We start from the raw sequence: 22,662 nt of genomic DNA, 5'->3' as shown, positions 1-22,662 counted from the left end.
CATTTTTTTTAACTCCCCCTTCACCTTCAAATCTCACTACATTAAGGTTTCCCTTCTTCCTATTCCTTTCCTCATCTTCCTGTCCCTCACTCTCCGTGTCTTCTACGCTATCTTTATCTTCTTTCTTTCTCTTTCTCCCACTTTCCTCTTTACCCCTTCCTCCTCTCCCTACTTGCTCCCACTCACCACCCTCTTTATCAATCTCAAACTCCTCTTCACTCATCTCCGTATTGTTACAGCTCTCTTTATCCCCCTCCATTTTACACCCGCTTACCAAAAGTAGCGCTAGGATATCGCTACCGGACCTGTACAGGCCGTCGGCCGATATCCCCCACTCTACTCTCCGTAAGTTACTTTTCTACCTACCTTCTATACTCTAGTGATGATGTTAAACACTCCTTATTTCACTTTTTTCCTCTCGTGTTGTTTTTTTAAATTTACCGCACTCCACCAAACTATCCGTCCCCGGAAGTATCTCCTCCTCTCATCACAGTCCCAGCGACTTCTAACACATGTTTCAGACGGAAGGAATTTTCTGTTGCACGCAGGCGTTTTTTTTCAAAGCTAGCATAGTTAGCTTTATAACTAACTAGAAACGTAGAAGCGTCGGTATGTATCATAAGTTTGAATGTATTACTCGAATTGCTTGTACAAGAAAACATTTACTTGTGAGAGCTAAACTACTTGAAATGACTACTTTATGGAACAGTTTCTTAGCATCTGTGGTACATTCTGTAGCACAAATAAGTGCACGCACTTATTGATTAACATCAGCTGTCTTTAAAAACTAACTACTTTTCCGTTGCTAAAATGTCCGTTTATATTTCTGTTAAGATAAGGGTCATGTCAAATATCATTCCGTGTGTTTACCACTGAATGAATCCAAGAACGTTTTACTTAACAGATGTATATAATGAAATAGGTCATTCAGGAATCATTCTATCGCACATCATGTAGCCGTTAAATAATTCACAGCCCGATTTGTGATGTATTTTTTCATTGAAATTCTTTTTGATTTGACAATAACTCAAACTGAAACTTTCAGGTTAACAATCTCAGTGACTTAAAGTATAGAAACATGCAGGAAGAACTAGGTTTTTGAAAATATGTTCATACTTATTGTTAAACTCATTCTCGGCCCCCTTTGCGTTGTGTCAGAGCTGAGCAGTATTGTTTTCAAGTGTAGAAAACTAATGTTAGTGTAAGGCCTATATACACAATATTTTGCTTTTCCTTCTTGCATGTTTTTACACTTCCAGCCACTGATATTACTGCAACTTGTGATTTATTAAGTGTAGAATATGCACAGTATTTCTTGGTTCTTGCTGCTAGTGTCAGTTGAACTTCTGGTGGGAAAATACAATGGATGAAGAACCAGAGAGAGCTAAGCGCTGGGAAGGTGGCTACGAGAGAACATGGTAAGACCGTTCAATGATGAAAATTCTCAATTTGAGGCATGTATTGTGGAATATATGCATTGTTTTACAGGGAGGTGCTGAAGGAGGATGAATCGGGGTCACTCAAAGCCACAGTTGAAGAGATCCTGTACCAGTCAAAAAGAAAAAGGTCTGTGTTAATGTTAGAATGATTTCTTAGTAGTATTATTATTATTTCCATAATGTCAAGAAGATGTATTAACTCGCGCTGCAGTTCTTTTTTCTATGCAACAGATAATCTCTCTTTTGAACAGAGAACATGTATACTCCCCTCTGTTTTCTTTACTTCATAGAGTGACAGAGAGCCATGGACAAGTGAGGCTTGGGATGGTGAGTGAGTTCTGCATTCTTCCTGCTGTACTTTGCATCTTATGGTGTGTTGAAACTGCCGTAATCTGAAATAAATACGAAAATATCCATGACTTTGAAAATAAATGTTAAATGAAAGAAATCAATTGTTCTGCTTTATTTAACTTTGCATTAATAACCCTATATTTTCATAATTAAAAAAATACTTTTTTTATGGTATTACCTAAGTTACACATATTTTATTTTACTTGTACATTTACTTTGTTTTTCCACTATTTATTTCCATCAACCTATTTATTCATGTATTTTTTAAATGTGTTTTTTAATTAAATTATTGTATCTTTTGTAAATTTATAAAAGTAGTAGTAGTCTCTATTATTTTCTGCCCCCATCTATTTCTCCAAGCCCATGGATTTCCTCATTTTCTTCCTACATTTCTCGGTCTCCGTTTTTATATTTCTGTATGGATTTCTGCCTCATTGTGAAAATGATCTTTCAGACTGTGTCCTTAGCTCAACTCACTTACTGATTGATCATTACAGTGCAGAGATCCTATTTTACAAAATGATGGCAAAAACAGTACTTCCTGTCTGGCATTTGATACAAATCCCTAGTTTATTTAACAGATCTGCTTCAAGTTATGGAGGGTATGCACCTATGTCACTGTTCTATCGAGCTGCACGCAGAGTGCAAGAATTGTCGGCTCTTGAGTGGCAAAACATTCAACATGGCTGGCGCTGGGATTGGGAGTATTACAAATTAATTTCATCTTAAATTCAAGGCTGATGGTCTCAACCAGGATCTTTGAAACCCTCCAAAGAACCTGCAGACCAAACACATCAACATCTGGCCATGTTTGCTGATGTTTAAGTGTACCTAATTTTTATTTGAGGAAAACTCACAAAACACAGCTTGAGAGCATAAAAAAGTTTTGGACGTATCGTCATACTTCAAAGAGGCATTTTTCAGCTATATTAAGGTGACAAAGTCATCTGTCTGTTCGTGATCAGGTTTGTGCTTTTGAAAATAAAGCAGAAAACCTGAATTTATTTCATATGCTGTACATTCATTATTGCATAGATTTATTTATCCTTTTCTTTTAGGAGCATTTAACGGTGTATTAATTTATTCATCAAGTCATGCATATTTTTGTATTTATTTCAGATTATTACAGTTTCACTGCTCCTTAGTGCCTCACTCTTTATTCATATAAATCTAGTCACTAGATATCATGTCAACATGTTAGATGTGGATGATCACCATTTTGATACGTTTGAGGTCATATTTTCAGACAAAAATCAAGCCCAAAGTGCATTTTAGCTATTATTTTAAAATGTAATATTAATCACATACGCTTGAACAGCACTGTGGTACATTGCATATAATCAGGGTGCGGTGCGATTTGCCGATTGGGATGGTGGGGACACCACGCTGCTATTGGTTCGCCAACCGAAAAGCAGAAAAACAAGACTGAAGTGCGTCATCAGAGCAGACTGTTATCATAGTTTGACCTATAGTCTACCCGATTAACCATTAGGGGAAAAAAAAAAACATCTTGACGGCATATTGTGGTATTTCATGTTTTCTGTTGAACTGATATCGGGAAAGAATTAAAATTTTATTTTTATTTGGCAAATTTAAAAGCAATATATTGAGAAAAGATTTCTGCTAATGCAGTGGTTAAGTTCACGTTCAATATAGACCTACCGCCTAAGTTATGTAGCCTAAATGTAAGGTTTATCTACACAAGAATCAACAGTTTTCATGTTTTCACACTGTTGTGTGGTAATTTTTCTGAATAAAATGTTTCTCAAAAATGATCCTCCCCTCTGGTTTTTTTCACAAATCGCACCCTGTATATAATGACTACTTGAAAACAAAAGTCTAAATCTACTAACCAACCATTAATAAGTTCATAGCTTGCAGTATCAGCCGTTTATTGTTTAGCGGCTCAGTTTAATGCACAGGAATGATGGTGGTGCTAGGTGATTATATAAAGCACTTTTTCACACGCAGCTGTAGCTCAACAGTAAGTACCTTCCAAGAAGTAGTGTGTTGTGCTTTCAGAAAAACATTACAAATCTTCCAGGTGGTATGATGGATGTCTTGTGCTCTAGATGCGTCACCTCTTTGTAGTGATTGACTGTTCACGGAGTATGGAAGACCAGGACTTGAAACCAAATCGTCTCGCATCTACTCTAAAGGTAAATTCAGTTACAGATATCACAAACACTTTATACTAGGAATCGCTACATTATGATTATGTCAAACAGTCTCTTTTCTTCTTTTCTTCAGCTGATGGAAGAATTTGTTGATGAATATTTCGACCAAAATCCCATCAGTCAGGTATGACTTCAATATACATTTGAATTCCTTATTTCATCTGAGTTTATTGCTGAAAAAAATCATATTCTTTTGTTTATGTTTAAAACATCAGGTTGTACGTATGTAAATATTGTTAGGTTTCTCACTGTGTCACTACTCTGTTTCCTGTACAGAGAATCTGTACTAACAATGAGATCAAATTTTTTAAAAGAATTCTTTGTAAAGTGAATATTTTTACCAGTGACTAAACAAAAAATAAGCAAACAGAGAAAATCTTTCTTTTCTACCTTTCATAACTTGTGATGTGAAACTTTGCTGAGTTCATCTACCAGAGGGTAGATGGTTCTAAGCAGTATCTTAGCTGCTTCTAGAACTGTATTCTTCTGGACAGAGATCTCCGATGTTGCTCCTGGGATCTGTTGGAGCATGCCTGTAGCAACCACAATACTAATATGAGCGAGAGACAAAATTGAAGCCATGCCAGATGTGCAGGCCAAGATCAGGGCAACTTAGTGACGGTTAGCTCGCTGTCAGGTCTTCTGAAAGTTGCAATGAAGAAGTCACTCTTAAGAAATATAACAAACTCTCAATACCTGAGACACTGGAGACTGCTAGCAACTGCTGGCTACCCGCCTGAGAGGGTACACGAGAGAATAAATAGGATGTTCTTCATTGAACCATTCAAAGTGTACTATCAGTAGCAAGGTAATAAGATGATGCATATCCATCAAATATGCGCTCAGCCTTGATTGACGACAAGAAAGCCTACAACTCAATGCTGCACACAGATACTGGAATGCTTGGAACTCTACAACATCAACAGGCCCCTAACAGCCTCCATCAAGTACTCAATGTTACTCTGGAAGATTACCCTTAAGACCAATTCCAAGCCAACTGCACAGGTTAACATCAAGTGCTGTATCTACCAAGGAGATGCTCTATCCCCACTGCTGTTCTGCATAGGCTTGCACTCACTATGCCACATTATCACAAAGAGTGGCTATGGATACAGGTTCCAAAGTGGAGCAACCATGAGCCACTTCCTCTACATGAACAACATCAAGCGTTACGCTCGGACTGAGCGAAACATTTGACTTGCTGATAATCCTCACTAGGATCTACAGCAAGGACATTGCAATGTATTTTGGACTACATAAATGCGGCCTAATGATATCAAAGAGAGGTGAGGTGATCACAACTGAAGGCATTGAACTACCAGAGTCTACTTTGGTGCCCAGCTAGAAATACATTGGGATCACTTAGGCAAATGGCAACCATTGGAGGAGGCCACAAGGAGGTCTTTCATATACAAGTACCTACAAAGAGTAAGGCAGGTCCTGAAGAGTCTGCTGAATGGGAAGAACAAAGTCAGAGCCATCAACACATATGGTTGCGAGTCATCAGATACCCCACTGGTAAATTAACCTGGCCAAAGGAGGAGAAAGAAGCCACTGATATCAAGACAAGAAAGCGCCTCACAATGCACAGAAGATTTCACCCCAAATTGTTCGCTAAACAGAATGAGGAATGCTGGGGGGAGTGAGTGTCAGAGCCACTATCCAGGATGAGACGACAAATAATCTGGAATACATCAAAAAGATGGCCCCCGGTGATGAACTGCTAAGTGAGTGTCTCAGGCTGATGAAAACAACTAGAAGGAACCGTCGTGGAAGGATAAGCCTCTGCGCAGCATGTACCACCAACAGATGAAAGAAGTGGCTTTTATCGAGAAGAGGCTTCTGATACAGTCCAGCACACGGAAGCCATAATCAACTGATGAGAAATAGTAGAATCAGAAAATACTTTATTAATCCCCTGAGGGGGAAATTATTTTTGCAACGGGCAGCTTACATGCGTTCCATTAAAGAGTTGCAAGGGGGGGGACTATGCATCCAGACTATGCACCTTGGGGAGTACAATGTGGGACCGGGAAAAAACCTCAGCAACATCAAGAACAGCAAACATAAGCTCACCATCCAACATGGACTCCAAACATAAGCAAACATTTGCTCGCTTCACACATAAAAACACAAAACAACTTGAAGTCATGGGATGGTGGTAAGCCCAGAGAGTTGCTAAGTCTGGCTCTCAACCAGTGTCTCACAGGATGTCATTGTGATACCACATCAGGTTGCCATGGAGAAGTCCTTGATTGGGTCCCGGATGGAGTCAACAATCACCAGGTGTCCGTGAAGAAAGGGAGGGGGAGAAGTAGTTCAGAGCGTCTCACAGCAGTGATCTCAGGGGGGGTTGTTACAGCAATGGACACGACTTACTCTGTTTGTCCATTCTGGTCACAAAAATGTTCCATACGCCTTTGCAAAGCCACAAGCTTCTCCAAGATGTTTTCCATATTGCAGTCAATGACCACAGTCATTGACTGCAGCCCACTGCTACAGCCCACTGCTTCAAACATGTCGGGCAGCTTGGGGCCTCGGACCTCTGTCTCCGACTTCCGAATTTTCCGATACACCAGGGCAATGCCTAATCCAATCAGCAGATAGCCCGTTATCATGGTTATCATGGAATCAGGGCAACTTAGTGAAGGTTAGCCAGCGGTCAGGTCTTCTGAAAGTTGCAATGAAGAAGTCAGAAAATACAACAAACTCTCAATACCTGAGTGCAATGTCTAATCCAGTCAGCAGATAGCCCGTTATCATGGTTCTGAATATGTAAAGATCCTCGATGTCCTCAACAGAAAGAATCGCCAGGCACACGACCCTCCACTTCTCCCAGGAGTCCCTCATGTAACCAGCAGCAAAAGTTCTGACAGAGCAGACAGGTTCCCCCGAACCCGAGCTTCTCGTCGAGAAAATTTTGTCAATTGCGTTAAGAGACCAGTTAACCAATTCCATGATTTTAATTTTGAGAGCAATGCGAAGAGAGGCACCAAAGTTAGAGACAAGACAGAGCAAGACGTGAAGAAAAGCAGGGAAGACAAGGGAGAGGAAAGATAGAGGAGAGAAGAGAAATGCGACCGTCTTCGTTGAGAGCAGGAAGAAGAACATGAAAGAACGTCTGTACAGAGTATGGATTGGAAGTCCCAAAGTCAAAATGGGAGACACCTGAAAATGTAGTGGAGAATGACGGAGCTAAGATCCTGTGGGACTTCCAGATCCAGGCTGATAAACAGGTGATGGCTAACCAACCGGACATTGTGGTGGTCAACAAACTATAGAAGAAGGCAGTAGTGATAGATTGTCGTGGCTCATAGTGCGCAGAGGTCGCCAACTTTCTGCAGATTCAGTTGCTACAGACCTCCATGTGGCCTTCAAATTAGCTCAAGAATAGTGCGTCGAGAGCTTCATGGAATGGGTTTCCTAGAGTCTTAGAGTCATAATTTACAAGATGCACAAAGCCAGTGCAGCATTTTGTTGTATTGCAGAAATTGTAAGGTTATAAATGCTGAACCTTACTACATTAGTTGTTTTTGTTTACAGGTGGGCATAATCATCTCAAAGAACAAAAGAGCTGAGAAGCTGACTGACCTTGCAGGTGATGATCACGGTGTAATGCTTAAATGTGCTTTACATTAGACATTCAGCATTTTTTTAAAGAACATACTAACAGTGTAAGGGTGTCTTATTCCAACCGGTGGTAACTGATAATGTCTTATTCTTAGAATAGGAGATTATCCTTCAAGCCAAGCATTTTCTGAACCCACCAACATTTATTTAAATTTTGATTAATGTGAGGGCAAAGTCAATAATTTACAATAAAAGCTAAAGATTAAAATTCAGAGATCGTTTTGTTTCATGTTTCTAGTTTCATCAGAAGCTAAGAAAATATGTTTTAGGGGACAGGGAAACCTCAGAATATGGAAGTCCTTTTTTAATTAAGCCTTGATAATATAAAGGACTAAACAGCATTGGGCAACGCCATCATTTTTTGTTTTAAATCAGCTGATTGATTTATTTGTTTTGTATTTCTTTTGTTTATGTCATCTTTTCCAACTTTTCACCTCTGGATGAGAGCTTTTTCCTTCAGGCTCTGAAGGTCCCTTATGCAGCTTTAATTTACTGGGATGGTTTTTGTTTGACTACCAGGAAACCCGAAGAAGCACATGGCAGCCCTGAAGAAAGCGGTGGACACTTCATGTGTGGGAGAGCCGTCTCTGTACAACTCGCTCAGCCTTGCCATACAAACTCTCAAGTAGGTTAAGCACTGCTCATTGATTTACTCTTGTAATTGAATAATTGTGTAAGATGTTTTCTTTCTCCCTTTATGAAGGCATATGCCTGGACATACAAGCCGAGAGATCCTGGTAATCCTCAGTAGCCTCACCACATGTGATCCAGCCAATATCTATGAGCTAATCAAGGTGAAGTGATACCTTAAACCTTTTTCTAGGGGTGAACTATCATCAGTGAGGAAAATTATGAATAGTATTTATCTGAGATTGACGTCAGTATTTCATGTCACTTGTATTGGCCATTTAGGCCTGGTTATCCTGGGGGTCACCTGGGGCATCTGACAGTTATTGAGTGGTCAAAAGGGTGGTGGTGGAGGTGGTGCTAGTTTGGTTTATGTCCTGACTTTTAATTAATTTGGTGTGGTCATGTCTGGAATGTGATGTGATGTCTTTGTGACAGATATTTGGCAACCGCCCCATCTGGGCATTGAGGAACTTGACCTGAAGTTTGGAAGTTTAGCAGAGAGGGAAACATGGTTAAAATGAGCAGAATTCACAATGAAAGTGTTGGGATGCTGTATTTGTAGCCTGGAAAACTCACAGACAGTTGTCACAGACAAGGTCAGCAGCAGTGCCAGTTAGGATATAAACCACTACCAGAATAACACAGGTGAACTCTCTAGGTAAATGATATGGATGCAAACTCCCACTTAACAGTTCAGTGTCCCAGGTACAGATTCTCTCCTTCACAGTGATGTCCAGGATTAAACCATCTGCTGCTAACGAGCACTGCAACATCTCCACCTTTGCTCTTGCCGCTGCTCCTGATGTCTCTGTCTGCCTGTATCTTCTGAAAGCTGAGTAGGGCGGCTTTGGCTGCTTCTGCTGCCACGTCTTTGTGAAACACATAATTCTGCATTCTACGTTTTCCTTCATGAGCGTGCATACTTTTGCCACTCTGTTAACTATCAGAACATTTTCTTTAGTAAACTGGTCACCAGATACAATTTCTTTTTTGTTTTTTTCAGTTGTTCAATTGGGTGTGCTGTATCTACTTGTTTAATTTTTTTTTCAGAAAAATAAAACATTCTAGCAAACTGCACAGGACAACTTTGCTTGTCCTCTTACAGACTCTGAAGTCTCTTAAAGTACGGGTGTCGGTAATCGGCCTGTCAGCAGAGGTTCGAGTGTGTACAGTGTTGACCAGGGAGACGGGCGGCTCATACCATGTCATACTGGATGAAAGTCACTTCAAAGAGCTGCTGATGCTGCATGTCAAACCCCCTCCAGCGAGCTCCTCCTCTGAATGCTCTTTAATACGAATGGGTCAGTATGATATGATAAGTGTATGAAATCAGTTCCTCATTCTCTACAGTAAGATAACACAAGCACATCAGAACTGCAATACCGCTGTTAAAATGATTAAAACCTTGTTTGTCCTCAACAGAGGATCACAGTTAAGGCATTTTTAATTCATTAATTTTTTTTTAGCAATTCAGAACCCCCAAATAAGTCCACTGAAAATGAATCATGTGCTTTCTCAGGTTTTCCTCAGCACACCATTGCCTCTCTGACAGACCAGGATGCCAAGCCTTCATTTAGTATGTCGTAAGTACAAAAAATATGTTTACTATTTATTAGAGTGAATTCTCTCTGTATTGTGCTAATCCCAGTGTTTGTCTCTCAGTCATCTGGATAGCAGCAGTGGTTCAGGTCTGTCTCTGGGAGGGTACTTCTGTCCACAGTGCCATGCAAAGTACACAGAACTTCCTGTGGAATGTAAAGTCTGTGGTATGTCTGATGAGAGGATTCAGTTAGTGTCTTGTTCTGTGAAGATGTAATACCTGATGGAACTTCAAGGAAGATGGCAAATGCTGCAGTTCTTTTTTCTTCATTAAAAGTACTATGTGGAAATAACATACTTTTTACTATTGTATGTATGTATGTATGTGTTGTGTCGTGTCTCAGGTTTGACTCTGGTCTCTGCCCCCCATCTGGCCAGATCCTTCCATCATCTTTTCCCCCTTCAAGCTTTCATAGAAAGTCCAGTGATAGAAGTCAAAGGAAACGGGTAACTCACATGTTCTCTTATTCAGACATAATGTTCTGTGTGCCTGTCTAAACTGTTGTGGTTTATTCACAGGTTCTGTCAAGCATGTCAAGGGGAGGTGAAAGATAAAAGTGTAAGTAGACTACCTTCAACTTTGGAGCTGTTTAGGCCTTTCAGATAGAAGAGCAAATGCTACTTTTCCTCTGCAACATGGGACCACTCCAAAATCATTTGGTCTTTATAAAAAGTTGTTAAAAAGATTCTTTAACTCTGAAGTAACTTGCTAAGACTGAGAAAACATCTCTTGGTATAGTGGTGTGAGTGATTACCAAGCAAAGTGACGTGGACCTGTTTTATGAAGCAGGATTAGTGGCTTGTTCTTTGTTGCCATAGGATGTTTCGGCAGGTAGCAAGAAGTAGCAGACGATGAGCACTGTTTCTCACTACAACCTGTCAGTGGTGTAAATGTTTTAGATGATTTGTGTAGAAAATACAGATCTTTTTTCTTTACGGTTACACACAGATGAGCATATAGGGGGCAATATGAGGACACGTGGAGGGGCTGGTGGAGCTTCTGATCAGAGGATGAGAACTGAGCTGAGCTGAGCCACAGCTGCCCCATGAAGGGCCCAGCTGCTTAAATGGATATAAATGCTTTGGTTTTATTTGATTAAAAAGTAACTGATTTAGCAAAGTGACTACATACTAACAGAAACATAGTGATATTTATTTTCTTTGATGTGGTTAGTTCCTGCAACTTAAAAATCAGCACCATGTTCCTATGCAGTGTGTGAGCTGAAAGCACGTCATACTCTGCGGGTTGCATTCAAATGTTTTAATGCATCTGATGGATTAGGGCTCACCCTTTCTCTCTTTTATTTAATAAAACCCACAACCATGGGTAAACTTGTGTTGATAAAGTTTATTGATTTGGCCATTCACATAACCTGTTCTATTTTCTCTGTTCCTTTCAGCCTTTGTCATAGTTGTTTTCTTCATTACATGTAACCATCCAGCTACAATGTGCATGCTTTGGAGAACAGAGTAGTGGTGTTTAAATGAAAATTGACACTGTCAAGTTGCATGGTTGAAACATTAGGATCCAGGGTTTGGGCTTAAAGTCAGGCTACATTAAACTGTCAGACTAATTTAAACCAGTCATTTATGTCAAACCCATGAATTCCCCAACAGTCCAAATCATTATCTCTTTTCTTTCCCTATGTGTTTGGGCTTCTAGATATTCACCTGTCCATCGTGCCACAGTGTGTTCTGTATGGAGTGTGATGTCTTTATCCACGATTCGCTGCACTGCTGCCCCTGCTGTATCCACAGCCAGAGCATTTTGTGAAGCTGAGACGTGACACAAACTGAAACCGTGTCGGAGGTATATGTTGATGAATCCTTTTATTTGATGTGTACACCTGTCTGACGAAGAGTGAAGGAGCTGCTTTTGTACTGAAACCAGGACTGAGTTGGAACAAGACTCATGAGAATTGAATCTGATCTGGATCGGAACTGAAAGCTTCAGTCATTGATGAATGAATTAACCACTTATTGTATGTCAGATGTAGTTTGTGTGTGCATTGTTTAAACACAGTAAAACATTTTGTACTTGTTACATTTCTTTGGCCTGTTGTATGTTGCATTGTTTTGAATTCTGGGGTCAAGCTGAAGTTTTAAAACCTGGTTTATACTTTACACTTTAGTACAGATAGGTGGGGTTCGGAGGGATAGCTGGACAGGTATATGACATTTTTATTAAGACTGAAGGAGCCATTGCACGCCACCAGGCGGCGGTGATGAAATGTGATGAAAATATCTCATCTGCCCTCGTCAGCGGCAGAATGAATCGTAATTTCCGGTGAGTCTGTGACGTCTTCTGGCGGGAAATGGCATTAGTAACCATATTGCATCTAAACAGACAGGACGGTGGCGAAGTTGCAGAGACCGCAAACAATGTCCCGAATTCTGAACGGTATCGTGGCGGTATGTCCAGACCTAGGTATAGGGAAGAGTGGAAACCTGCCCTGGCATCCAGTTCGACTCAAGTAAGTCACGTTGATAGCTAGTTAGATGGACTTCTGATGAAAAACTTTCTGTAACCTACAGTTAGGCTGAGCTCAAAGTTGGAAAAGCTCACGCGGTGATAACGTTAGGGGAAGATGGATCAATTAACTGATTTATATCATTTCCTTTTTATTGTTTTTTGCTAGCAACGAATTTGCCCATTTTCGAAGGATGACAGCGAATTCATCTGCGAAAGGTAACTTACACACGTCTCCTTTTTGGGGTTAAATAAAGTTCCACTTCAGGTCGAATGTTCAGAGGTCATCGTTTTATTTGACAGTTAATCATGTACAACATGCACTGGGAAAAGGGCTCTTAAAAATACTGCTCATGACTCATGAGCAGTTTTTTGTGTTGCGTACTAAAAAAAGAAGGATGATTAGCCTAAAGATGCTCTCACGAAGTTTAGACAGGTGTCGCGTCAATGTAGGTATACCCCATTACGCGGAAGCGCGCACTCGTTCGCGGTAGATCCACACTACAGCGCTTCAGTGTTACCCACTGTTCTATTGATCATTTAACAGCGTCATAATGAAGGCCTATTATGATATACATTATGCAGTTAAACTCTGAAAACAAGCAGGATCCGATATCACCAGGAAGTCCAGAACCGTGCTACTGTTGTCAAGATAATGATTTTACACTTTGTTTGGCTCAGCTAGTTTACTGGACACGCGCAAGGTTTTGAAGTGACCATTTGCGCACTAAAGTAAATCTGGAAGCTACACTTGTCAGCGTGTGTATATCAATTTTGAACGGACTGCTGTGTCGGTTCCTTTTGCACTCTGCCGTGTATTGTTAATTTGTTCAATAAAACATTAAATCTGAAGCTGTGCAATCTGAGCCAACAAAATTATGAACAAGTGCTTGTTTTGTCCAGTATTTACATTTGATTTTGCCGCATCACGAGTTGTGACGTCTGTCTCACGGCAATGACGTAATGACGAATTGAAAAAAAATCAGATTCCACGTGACTTGTGCTGTTTATGCTATCATGAAAAAAAAATCTGATCCGGGTCACACGATTTGGCATTCATTACCAGCTAGTGGAGAAATTTAACTACAAAATGTCGATAAAGAAAGTTGGTGAATGCGCTTCTTGTCACTTTCTTTATCAACATTTTGTTAATTTTTTTTGAACAGGGAAAATGGCTTGTTGTACAATTGTTTTTACTGTTGCAGAAAGTGTCCTCAATTACCTGAGTTTGATAACACATAGAGACAAATCAAAGATGAAGCACTAGCAGAGTAACCCACTAGCAGATAGTTAAAAGATCCACAAGAGCTAAGTTTGTATTTACATGGGTGAAATGGAATCGTTATAATGTTCATCTCCCTCTACTGAATGAGTGCGCAGTCCAGCTTATAGGGGAGACGCCTGCTATTAGGGATAACCACCTTGGCACGACACTGGCTTCACACCAGGAATCTGCACTCTGCTTCATCGTAGCTGCAAGTGTGTATTCACACCAGTGTGGAAAGCCAAGAGGGAAGTCATTTGTGAATTACGCTCCACCTTGTTTATTAAACAACTATTCAATACCCATGGGTGTCTCATGATGATTGTCACCCTCAGCCAGTGAATGGTTGAATGTTTTCACTCTGAGTAAATTAAAAGGGCAGCTCTCGCAAATGTTCTGTACATTTGTGACTGTTCTCCAAAGAGTAACACAATTTTTGCCACAGAAACCCAACTTTTTGGAAAATACCTCCCAGGGTGAACTCTGACCATAATGTTTACTTGTGGAGTGGGAAACCAGGGTTCTTGGCTTGTCACGCAAGATAATGCACCATTATCTTTTTGGTCTTTTGTCAGAACATTTGCCAAAGTCCCTCTTGACATGATAAGGCAGATGCCAGCAAGATCTCGCCGTTGCGAACCCTGTTAACTGCATGTTTTACTTGTTAGTACACATTTCTACACTTTCTGTCCGATTACTAACAAAGGTGTTGGACTGCGCTTCAGAATTCTTTGCTACATAAACTAACACTGAACCAGTCACCAACTTCACTGCTTGTAATGAGGTCCTCATTTGCCTGGTGAGGGGAAGTCAAAAATGAATAAACCACTTGCTGGTGCTGCCAGTAAAGTTGCATTCTAAACCGTTGAGCAGGCGGCGGAATGACGGTGAACACTTTTAGATAGTCATCAAGTGGTTTGCACAATATAAAGGCAAATACAATACTTTTATCCTGTGAATATTTAGTCAGATGTCACTGGTACTTGTAGTACTCTGGTTGTGTTTTGCCTGTATTTTGTTAACTGAAACTTTTTTGAATGTTTTTTTGAGGTGGGAAGGAGTAAAACAAACTCACTTTAAAAGTGTACATCTTTGAGAATATATACTCCAAATGCATACAGAAGTCTCTCTGGACTACAAACCCAGGATCATATCCTGATTAGTAAGGTCTGACCGTGTTGTTTACTCACTGGGTGAAAAACATTCCAGTTGATTGGCTGAGGATGAAGATCACTCAGCATCTAATAAACACCAGGTGGCACATATATAATGTGTGATGGTGCTTGTCAGCAAATTATGATCCCCTTCGTCTTTCCATACTCTCCTGCGGCTTTGCTCTGGCTCAGCAATCGTCACAGCATCGCCTCTGGTAATGACCAGTAATATTCTGAGTTTTGTGTAATTTATTGTTGACATGACTCGGTCAAGACATGAAAGTAAAGTAGCTGTCACTTGAGGACAGTCGCACTCAGTTTTAAAAACAAACTGAAAATCAATTCTCATCATTGCACAGGTAAGCTGTAATGTGGCACATTGCCTTCACATTGACATACAGTACTGTAGCTCATAGGTCGATGTGATGACCAACACTTTCTGTTACTGTGGATTTTGCTAAAAACTGCTTCTCTGACATTAAGCTTGGAAAATAGGTACCACGCCAAAACTGCAACTTGAGTCGCAGCTGAGGCATGTCTCATGCAGCCCCTGTGGATGCTCTGATCTTTTAACATGCCAAAATGAAAATCGTGACTTTCCACAAATGCCATACTCACAGTAAAGTTAGTCTAAGGCACACTGGCAAGTAAATCTTGAAGTAGATCAATTTCAATGAATGACCAAATTCCAACCTTGCAATCCTGCAGGCAAGCAGAATGTGGTGATCATGGGTAGAAAGACATGGTTTTCAATTCCAGAGAAGAACCGACCACTGACCAACAGGATCAACATAGTTCTCAGCAGGGAGTACAAGTATGTCTCACACACACAGTAAAATCTAAGTGAATGGACCGTACTTTTATAGCTGACCATTCAAAGTGCTTTTCAATCGGACTACCTTTCTGCTTTTGGTCGCTTTAAGCATTTCCAGACTGTCACTCTGCTCTAATAAAATCCCGATTTTTGTAACTGTAGCATCATCTGACAAAATAACAAGTAACTCAAAGACAATGTCTGTGCAGTGAATTCAATTGTACTTGCATGTACGATGATCCCTCACAGAGAAAGTTGGAAGCTGCAGAATGTCTTAAAGTTTGAACTCGTCTGAAACGTTGCAGAGTCGGACATTGGGAATAACATGATTTCACTCCTGTGCATGCATTGAGACAAGGATGGTGGTCCAATCGAATGGCCAAGTCGACCTATAAGCACAGCTCTATTTAACTGTACATGTAACCATGTTGAGTGTGTACCAACAAAATGTGACAATTTACTGTTGCTGTGCAGAACAGGTCATTCTGCTGTACTCAACTATTGATGCTCTCCTTCTCTGATTTTGTTTATCTTCTGTTTTGAATTGTAATAAAATACATTATTGAAGTATTAATGATGAATAATAGCCATTAGTCTTTATAAGCAGTCATTGTATTAGGGTTATTGCAGAACCTCCTGTACAGTACTTTGTTGCAGAAAAGATGCTGACTGAACACACTCCATTGTTTGATATTTGTTATATGAAGGGTGTGCAATGATGTCCATTATGTTGAGCGGCTAATTGCAATATTCTTCTTTGTATAATCAGCTCCAAGGGCTCCAGAGCAGTCCCCATCTCATAGACAGCCTTCTTTATCAGTTTGTCCAGTCTCTGGCTCTGTTGCTGCTGCCTGAGCTCATGGCTGCAAAGCAGATTGAACTCTCCACCACAGACTTATGGTAGACAACTTCTTGGCACAGACATTGACGAACCCATTCTCCGTTCTTTCTCCTCTTGTTTAACTTCCTTCTCCTTTCTCTCCGTTTTGTTACTGCTCTGCATTCAAGACATCTCCTTTTCAACTCATCTGGATTTGGGATATTAGTTGGAATTATGAAAGCTCCTCTTCATCCACATGCATACACCACTTGCCCTTTGGTATGTTTACTTATATATGTTAAAAGGTAACAAAATTCCCAGCAAAATTCATCCACTAGCGGCCCTGGGTTCCAGTTTGTCCTACTAGAAGATGGGAGAACGCACTCGATTGGTTTAAAACGGCCAACAGTGACTCGATTTTGTAAAAGTAAGAAATAAGAGTGAGGGCTTCAAGATGCCAAGAGGAAAGAACAGTACGAAATCTATGCAGTACGAGTTGCACGAGGGAGACAGATGCCCAGACCTCACCTCGAGCAGTGCCATTGAAGAAAACAACATGCTAATGGACCGCAAGCCTGGACCTTCTACTGAGAGAAAAGATAACTGCACAGCTGAACGGAATCAGAGAGGAAATGAATAAAACAAAAGAATCATGGATGCTAAAACCCAAATACAACTTAATGAGGAAGCAGTAACGGAGATGCTCAAACTGCAAATCAAAATGGATACCAAGCTGACGGACCTGGAGGGACAATCCAGAAGAGAAAACATTCAAATACATGGCGTCAAAGAAGGATCAGAGGAGGAATTGTGCTCTGGTGTCAAAGTCACCACCAAACACGGCGCCACGGTCCATAGTTGCCAAAATGGCCAACAGAACGAAAGAAGAAATATTGGAGGTGGCCTGGCAGAAACGTGGATTTGAATATCTTGGATACTGGATTAACCTGGATCATGATTATGCACCTGAGGTTTTGAAGCTGTCCACCCTCTCCACCTCAGACCCGCCGATGCAGAGCGGACGGATGTCACTCTGCTGCCTCCTCCTGTAGTCCACTATCAGCTCCTTGGTTTTGCTGGCGTTCAGCAGGAGGTTATTCTCCCGGCACCATCTCACCTCTGTCCTGAGGTGTGACTGTGTCTGGTCTTACAGTCTCAAACAGGCAAAGAAGCGGTTTAGCTCCACTGCCAGTGAGGCGTCACCATTCACAGTCCTGACCTGATTATTGTCTTTACAGTTGGTGATGTGCTGTATTCCCTGCCACAGCTTCCTTGGGTTATTTTCAGTGAAGTGGTCCTCAGTTTTCCTGTTGTAGGCCTCCTTGGCTTCTTTGATGCCTCTCCTTAGGTCTGCTCTGGCGGCACTGAGGGTCCTGTCGCCAGACCTGAAGGCGGTGTTTTGGAGTTTGAGGAGTGCCTGTACATCACTGGTCATCCATGGTTTCTGGTTCGGGAAAACCTGAATCTGTTCAGAGACCGTGTCCACGCAGTTTTTGATGTAGGAAAGTGGAATGTTAGTATCTGTATATTATTAGTACAGCGTCTGTATATTCCTGGAGGTTTTGGTGTTTAAAAATGTCCCGAACAGTGTTTGAAAAACAGTCCTTTAACGGAGGGAGAGCATCCTCAGGCCACGCTGTGATGGTCTTTATCTGTGGCTTTGTTTGTGTCCAGAGGGGGGGGTGCATGAGGGGGTGAGGTACAGGCAGAGACGGTCTGATCCAGCAAGATGGGGCGAGGGGTGGCTCTGTATGCATGTCTGATGTTGCAGTAAACATTGCAGTAAACTTCTTTAAGCATGCTTGGTTGAAGTCACCGGTAACAATAAAAACACCCTTGGGGTGGGCGAGCTGTAGTTTGTTTAGTTGCAGGCAGGAGGCTCAGGGCTGTGTTAACCTTAGCATCTGGGGAATGTAAACAGCCATCACAATGACTACCGTTCCCTCCGTTGGTAGATAAAAAGGTCTGCACGAGACTGCCAAAGCCTCTTAATCAGGGCAACAGTGTGTGTCAATGATCCTGCTGTCACAGCACCAGTTGTTATGTACGTAGACACAGAGTCCCCCACCTCTGCTCTTACCTGAGTCTCTGTTCCTGTCGTGCTGGTGTATCATGCGGTCCGTTAGAGGACTGCAGCATCGGGCATCAGTGGGTGAAGCCAGGTCTCCGTGATAAAAATAACGCTGCAGTTCCGGATGGCACTGTTCGTGGCAAGTATAAGCTCCAGATCGTCCAGTTTGTGTGTGATGGATCCGTGGCTTGCTGGGCAGCCTTACCATCCACGTACATACCATTGCCCTCCCACATGTCTTTGGGAATATCGTGTGTGTGCTGATATTCTGTGTTTTAACCTTAGGACGAGGTCGATCAAGTCCTGGTGACCGTACTGTATGGCCGCCTTGCAAAAATCTAGCAGAAATAAGGAGCAAAATATAGCAGCTTAACTATGGGATGCTTCAGGATCACCTGAGCCATCCCTAACTATAAGCTTTATCAAAAAGGAAAGTTTTAAGCCTAATCTTAAAAGTGGAAAGGGTGTCTGCTTATTCCACGAGAGAGAGGCCTGATAACTGAAGGCTCTGCCTCCCATTCTACTTTTAGAAACTCTGGGAACAACAAGTAAACCTGCAGTTTGGGAACAAAGTGCTCTGTTAGGAAAATATCTTACAATGAGATCTTTAAGATATGATGGAGCTCAGTCATTAAGAGCTTTATATGTGAGGAGAAGAATCTTAAATTCTATTCTGAATTTAACAGGGAGCCAATGAAGAGAAGCCAAAACTGTCAAAGTCAAATGTATTTGTACAGCACATTTATATAAAATTAAAGCATTGCAGCACATCACTTAATATAGATTAAGGGGTGTGCATATGATACACATTTTGCTCCAAACAAATTAGACACTGGATTCAAAGATTGAGATAAAGGCTCAATAGCTGTATGTAAGATAATGAAGAAAGAAAAATATTCACTAGAAGCACAGGCCTTTAATCATTGTCTGCAGATGAGACGCTTTGTTAGTGATAAGATAAAACCTGTAGCAGAATCAAGTAAACGGCTGATAGACCTGTTTACATGGGCATATAGCTCAAACAAAGAGAGCTATTATCCGTGGCCTATATAAGGGCTGAAAAACCTGGAAACACGCTCAACCTCGTATATTAAAACAAAATGGGAAACGGAGGGAGGAATAGATATAACGGAGGAAGAGTGGCTAACGCAAATATGATGGTTCAAGATGGTGGCACGCACAGATGCAGCGGCTCCCGCTACTTTGCAGAATTTTGTGTTTTTTCTAGTCTTTTCCTGGTACAGCAACCCCACATACAACCATCAAGAACTAATAGACATTGGATTTCAGGCAAAAACAGAAATTACAAGTGCCTTTTCACGGACCCATAACATCCCACTGGAGATGGCAAGACCGCCAGGCGCCCCGTGGATTGTTGTCGGGCCCGGCAGGCAGAGGAAGCAGAAATGCAGATGCCAGGTAGGTCTGCTAGCTCAGCTGAGGAAACAACCATACAGACCTCCGCTACCATCTATCTTCCTAACAAACGCCGGATCCCTTGTGAACGAGATGGATGAGCTGTAGTCACAGATCGCCTACAAATGTCTCATCCACGAGTGTTGTCTGTTGATTGTTAGCGAGTCCTGGCTGCGCCCACATATACTCGATGCTACGGTGGAGCTAGCAGGCTGCACACTTCACCGCTACGACTGGATCAAGGGGAGCATACGCCAGACGCCCCAAAAGCTCACCTCTCCGACCACCCATTAATCCGACTTTCCTAGGCCCATTGCTCCGTCCAAAGTAATCCCTGTATTCCGACCAGGGCTAAATCCGACCCAGAATTCTAACTTTGCACCGGAGCAGCTCTGGTCAGTTTGGAAAGGCTCGAGGCGAAGGAGACTCACGGTTCATGTGTTTGCCTCTTTCTTTTATTTTTGTCACCGGCTTTACTGTTTGTGTAATTTTGTGGAGCAGTGGTAAATGGCTCTGCTCTCTGCTTTGCTCTCTGCTCTCTGCTTTGCTCTCTGCTCTCGGCTTTGCTCTCTGCTCTATGCTCTGATCTCTGCTTTGCTCTCTGCTTTGCTCTCTGCTCTCGGCTTTGCTCTCTGAGGACATTTTGGCTGATATTTTGTGACTATTGATTGAAATGGATTCGCAATGTTGCTGAATGTCAGTGGAAAATAAAATAAAAATCCTAATATGAAAATGTTGGAAATTTTTTCCACAGAAAAAAAGCTTAGTAGATGATGGCATGTTTTGGGATAAGCCAGACCTGAGTGATGCTGTGTGACATTTGAATGGTCATTAGGGTTTGTGTTAGAGGTCTTATATCTGACACATGTGAACTGTATGACCCTGTGTACACAGTGTTAAAGAATATTTTCTCCTAAAGACACTTGCTTCCAGTCTCATCTACTGATGGTCCTGATAACATCTGAACAGCTACCCAGGAAACCCTCCTTACAGTAGAAAAGCACAATAACATATGAAGACCACATAAGTGTATGTTTTTTGGCCTGAGGCACTATCGAGAAGAGGTGTTTTGCATGAAGTATTACTCTAAAGTTGTAATGACTCTTCTGCCTCAGGGAGCCCCCTGCAGGAGCACACCACCTGGCTGCAGACTTCAGTTCAGCCCTAAGGTTGGTTGACACGGAGCTGGCTGAGAAGGCTGACCAGATCTGGATTATAGGCGGCAGCTCTCTCTACAAGGTACTTACCTTATTTGATCTTGATTCATTCATTTATTTGCTTATGTTAATTTGGTTAATTGTGTTTCTTTTCATTCACGCTTTCCTTTTCTTTGCTTTGGGCTACCCAGGATTTAATGAAGAGTCCAGGAACAAAAAGACTTTTTGTCACTCGAATCCTGAAGCAGTTTGAGAGTGACACCTTCCTCCCTGAAATCAATCCCAGCAAATATCGTCAGCTGCCAGAGTAAGGACTTATGTTCAGTACGTTGTTGTGGGTGATTGAGTGTTTTTTGTGCTCATCAGTGCTTACATCTACTAAGGTCTAGTCACATTCAGCAAACTAATGAAAAACGATGTAAAGTTCAGCAGAAATATCACAAAGCAGGACCTGCTATCAATACCAGCTGTATTAGCATAGAGGCTCCCGTGTTGACTTTTTCAAACTTTAAACAAGAATCTTACTGCTCCATAGTTTAAACCAAATGTGGAACACATTTGTCATTTCAATTGAATGTAAAATGCTTCTGTACACATTTGGAACACATAAAAGACTTGTTTCTTCTACAGGTTTCCAGGTGTGCCATCTGACCTTCAGGAGGAGAATGGTATCCAGTACAGATTTGAGGTGTATGAGAGCATCGAGCAATGATTTGGCATTTCGGGGGAAATCCATGGGTATAATTTGAATTATGCATTTTTGATTTGTTATTTTTCTCAGAATTTAAATAAATGGTTTCCAAGCTGTTTGAACCATTTTATTTTAGTATACTGCTTGGCCTCAGTCCACCTGCTACTGGGTTGTGGATAAACTCCTGGTACGTCTGAATGATAACCGGGCCTTCAGTTTTCTGAAACTCAGCACAAGACCCAGACTGTTAAACACTGATGCCTCATTTTTAAAAATTATTTTTTTTTTTTAATCACATTCACATTTCAGGGAGGATATTTTGACAAAAATGTTTGTCAGTGAAAGAACACATACTGGTGAAAATTTGTAATTCCATGGTTGCATACAGTCTTTTTTCCAATAAAAACTGATGGTTTGCAAGTCTTCCACCAATCCATCCATCTTCTACACCCATTTAACCCGTTTCCTGCTTAGGGTTGCAAGGGAGCTCCAGCTGGAGGGAGGCCAGAGGGAGGATTTATACTATATTGGCAAAAATATTTATTCACCCATCCAAATAATTAAATTCAGGTGTTCTAACCACTTCCATGGCCACAGATGTTATAGCCAAATTATATATCGCCGGCACACAAGGCACCAACAATATATATTTATAGCGGACACACGTAGTGTGATGTGATAAGATATAAGGATTTAAGGCACCACCTTCAATCGAAGGAAAAAGACAGAATCTTACGATTCTGGTATGTTAAATTAATAATCAATTATTAAGTCATAACTAATAAATTCCAGTCTCATATAGTCGCTATATATTTATTATTATTCCGCACGCTTTTTCGTCCGTTAATGCGGCTCGAACTGCAACGTGAAGCCACATATGGCATACATCAATACGTGCGTCTCCACGATGCCTCGATGGGCAATACTTTTATTGTTCAAAAGTGTTACCGTGGCAACGCCAGGTGCCGAAAACCGGAAA

The 22,662-nt window shown here is 41.3% G+C and overlaps 2 protein-coding genes across 3 annotated transcripts; both read left to right on the top strand.

Annotated features, from left to right (window-relative positions):
- The first annotated feature begins 527 nt into the window (after window positions 1-527).
- gtf2h2 (general transcription factor IIH, polypeptide 2) lies at window positions 528-11,868 on the top strand. Its single transcript, XM_072388598.1, has 15 exons — window positions 528-609; window positions 1,333-1,418; window positions 1,489-1,566; window positions 1,730-1,766; window positions 3,863-3,949; window positions 4,041-4,091; window positions 7,511-7,565; window positions 8,117-8,222; window positions 8,301-8,391; window positions 9,333-9,528; window positions 9,747-9,810; window positions 9,890-9,993; window positions 10,171-10,273; window positions 10,346-10,385; window positions 11,490-11,868. Exons 2-15 carry the CDS (start codon window positions 1,363-1,365, stop codon window positions 11,598-11,600), a joined length of 1,179 nt encoding a protein of 392 aa, XP_072244699.1. The 5' UTR covers window positions 528-609; window positions 1,333-1,362; the 3' UTR covers window positions 11,601-11,868.
- A 257-nt stretch (window positions 11,869-12,125) lies between these two features.
- On the top strand, window positions 12,126-21,797 carry dhfr (dihydrofolate reductase). 2 transcript variants are annotated; one of them, XM_072388599.1, is made up of 6 exons: window positions 12,129-12,300; window positions 12,466-12,515; window positions 15,423-15,528; window positions 20,951-21,074; window positions 21,184-21,299; window positions 21,623-21,797. In XM_072388599.1, the coding sequence occupies exons 1-6, from the start codon at window positions 12,209-12,211 to the stop codon at window positions 21,702-21,704; spliced, it is 570 nt and encodes a 189-aa protein (XP_072244700.1). In that variant the 5' UTR covers window positions 12,129-12,208; the 3' UTR covers window positions 21,705-21,797. The 2 variants fall into 2 exon arrangements, with proteins under 2 accessions (XP_072244701.1, XP_072244700.1); XM_072388600.1 differs by lacking the exon at window positions 21,184-21,299 and having other exon boundaries at window positions 12,126-12,300.
- The last annotated feature ends 865 nt before the right edge of the window (window positions 21,798-22,662 follow it).

The sequence above is a fragment of the Leuresthes tenuis genome, unplaced genomic scaffold (assembly GCF_036924035.1).
Source record: "Leuresthes tenuis unplaced genomic scaffold, fLeuTen1.0.hap1 SCAF_6, whole genome shotgun sequence".
Classification (NCBI taxonomy): domain Eukaryota; kingdom Metazoa; phylum Chordata; class Actinopteri; order Atheriniformes; family Atherinopsidae; genus Leuresthes; species Leuresthes tenuis.
The sequence above is the reverse complement of the archived record's forward strand: the minus strand, read 5'-3'. Positions and strand labels throughout refer to the sequence as shown.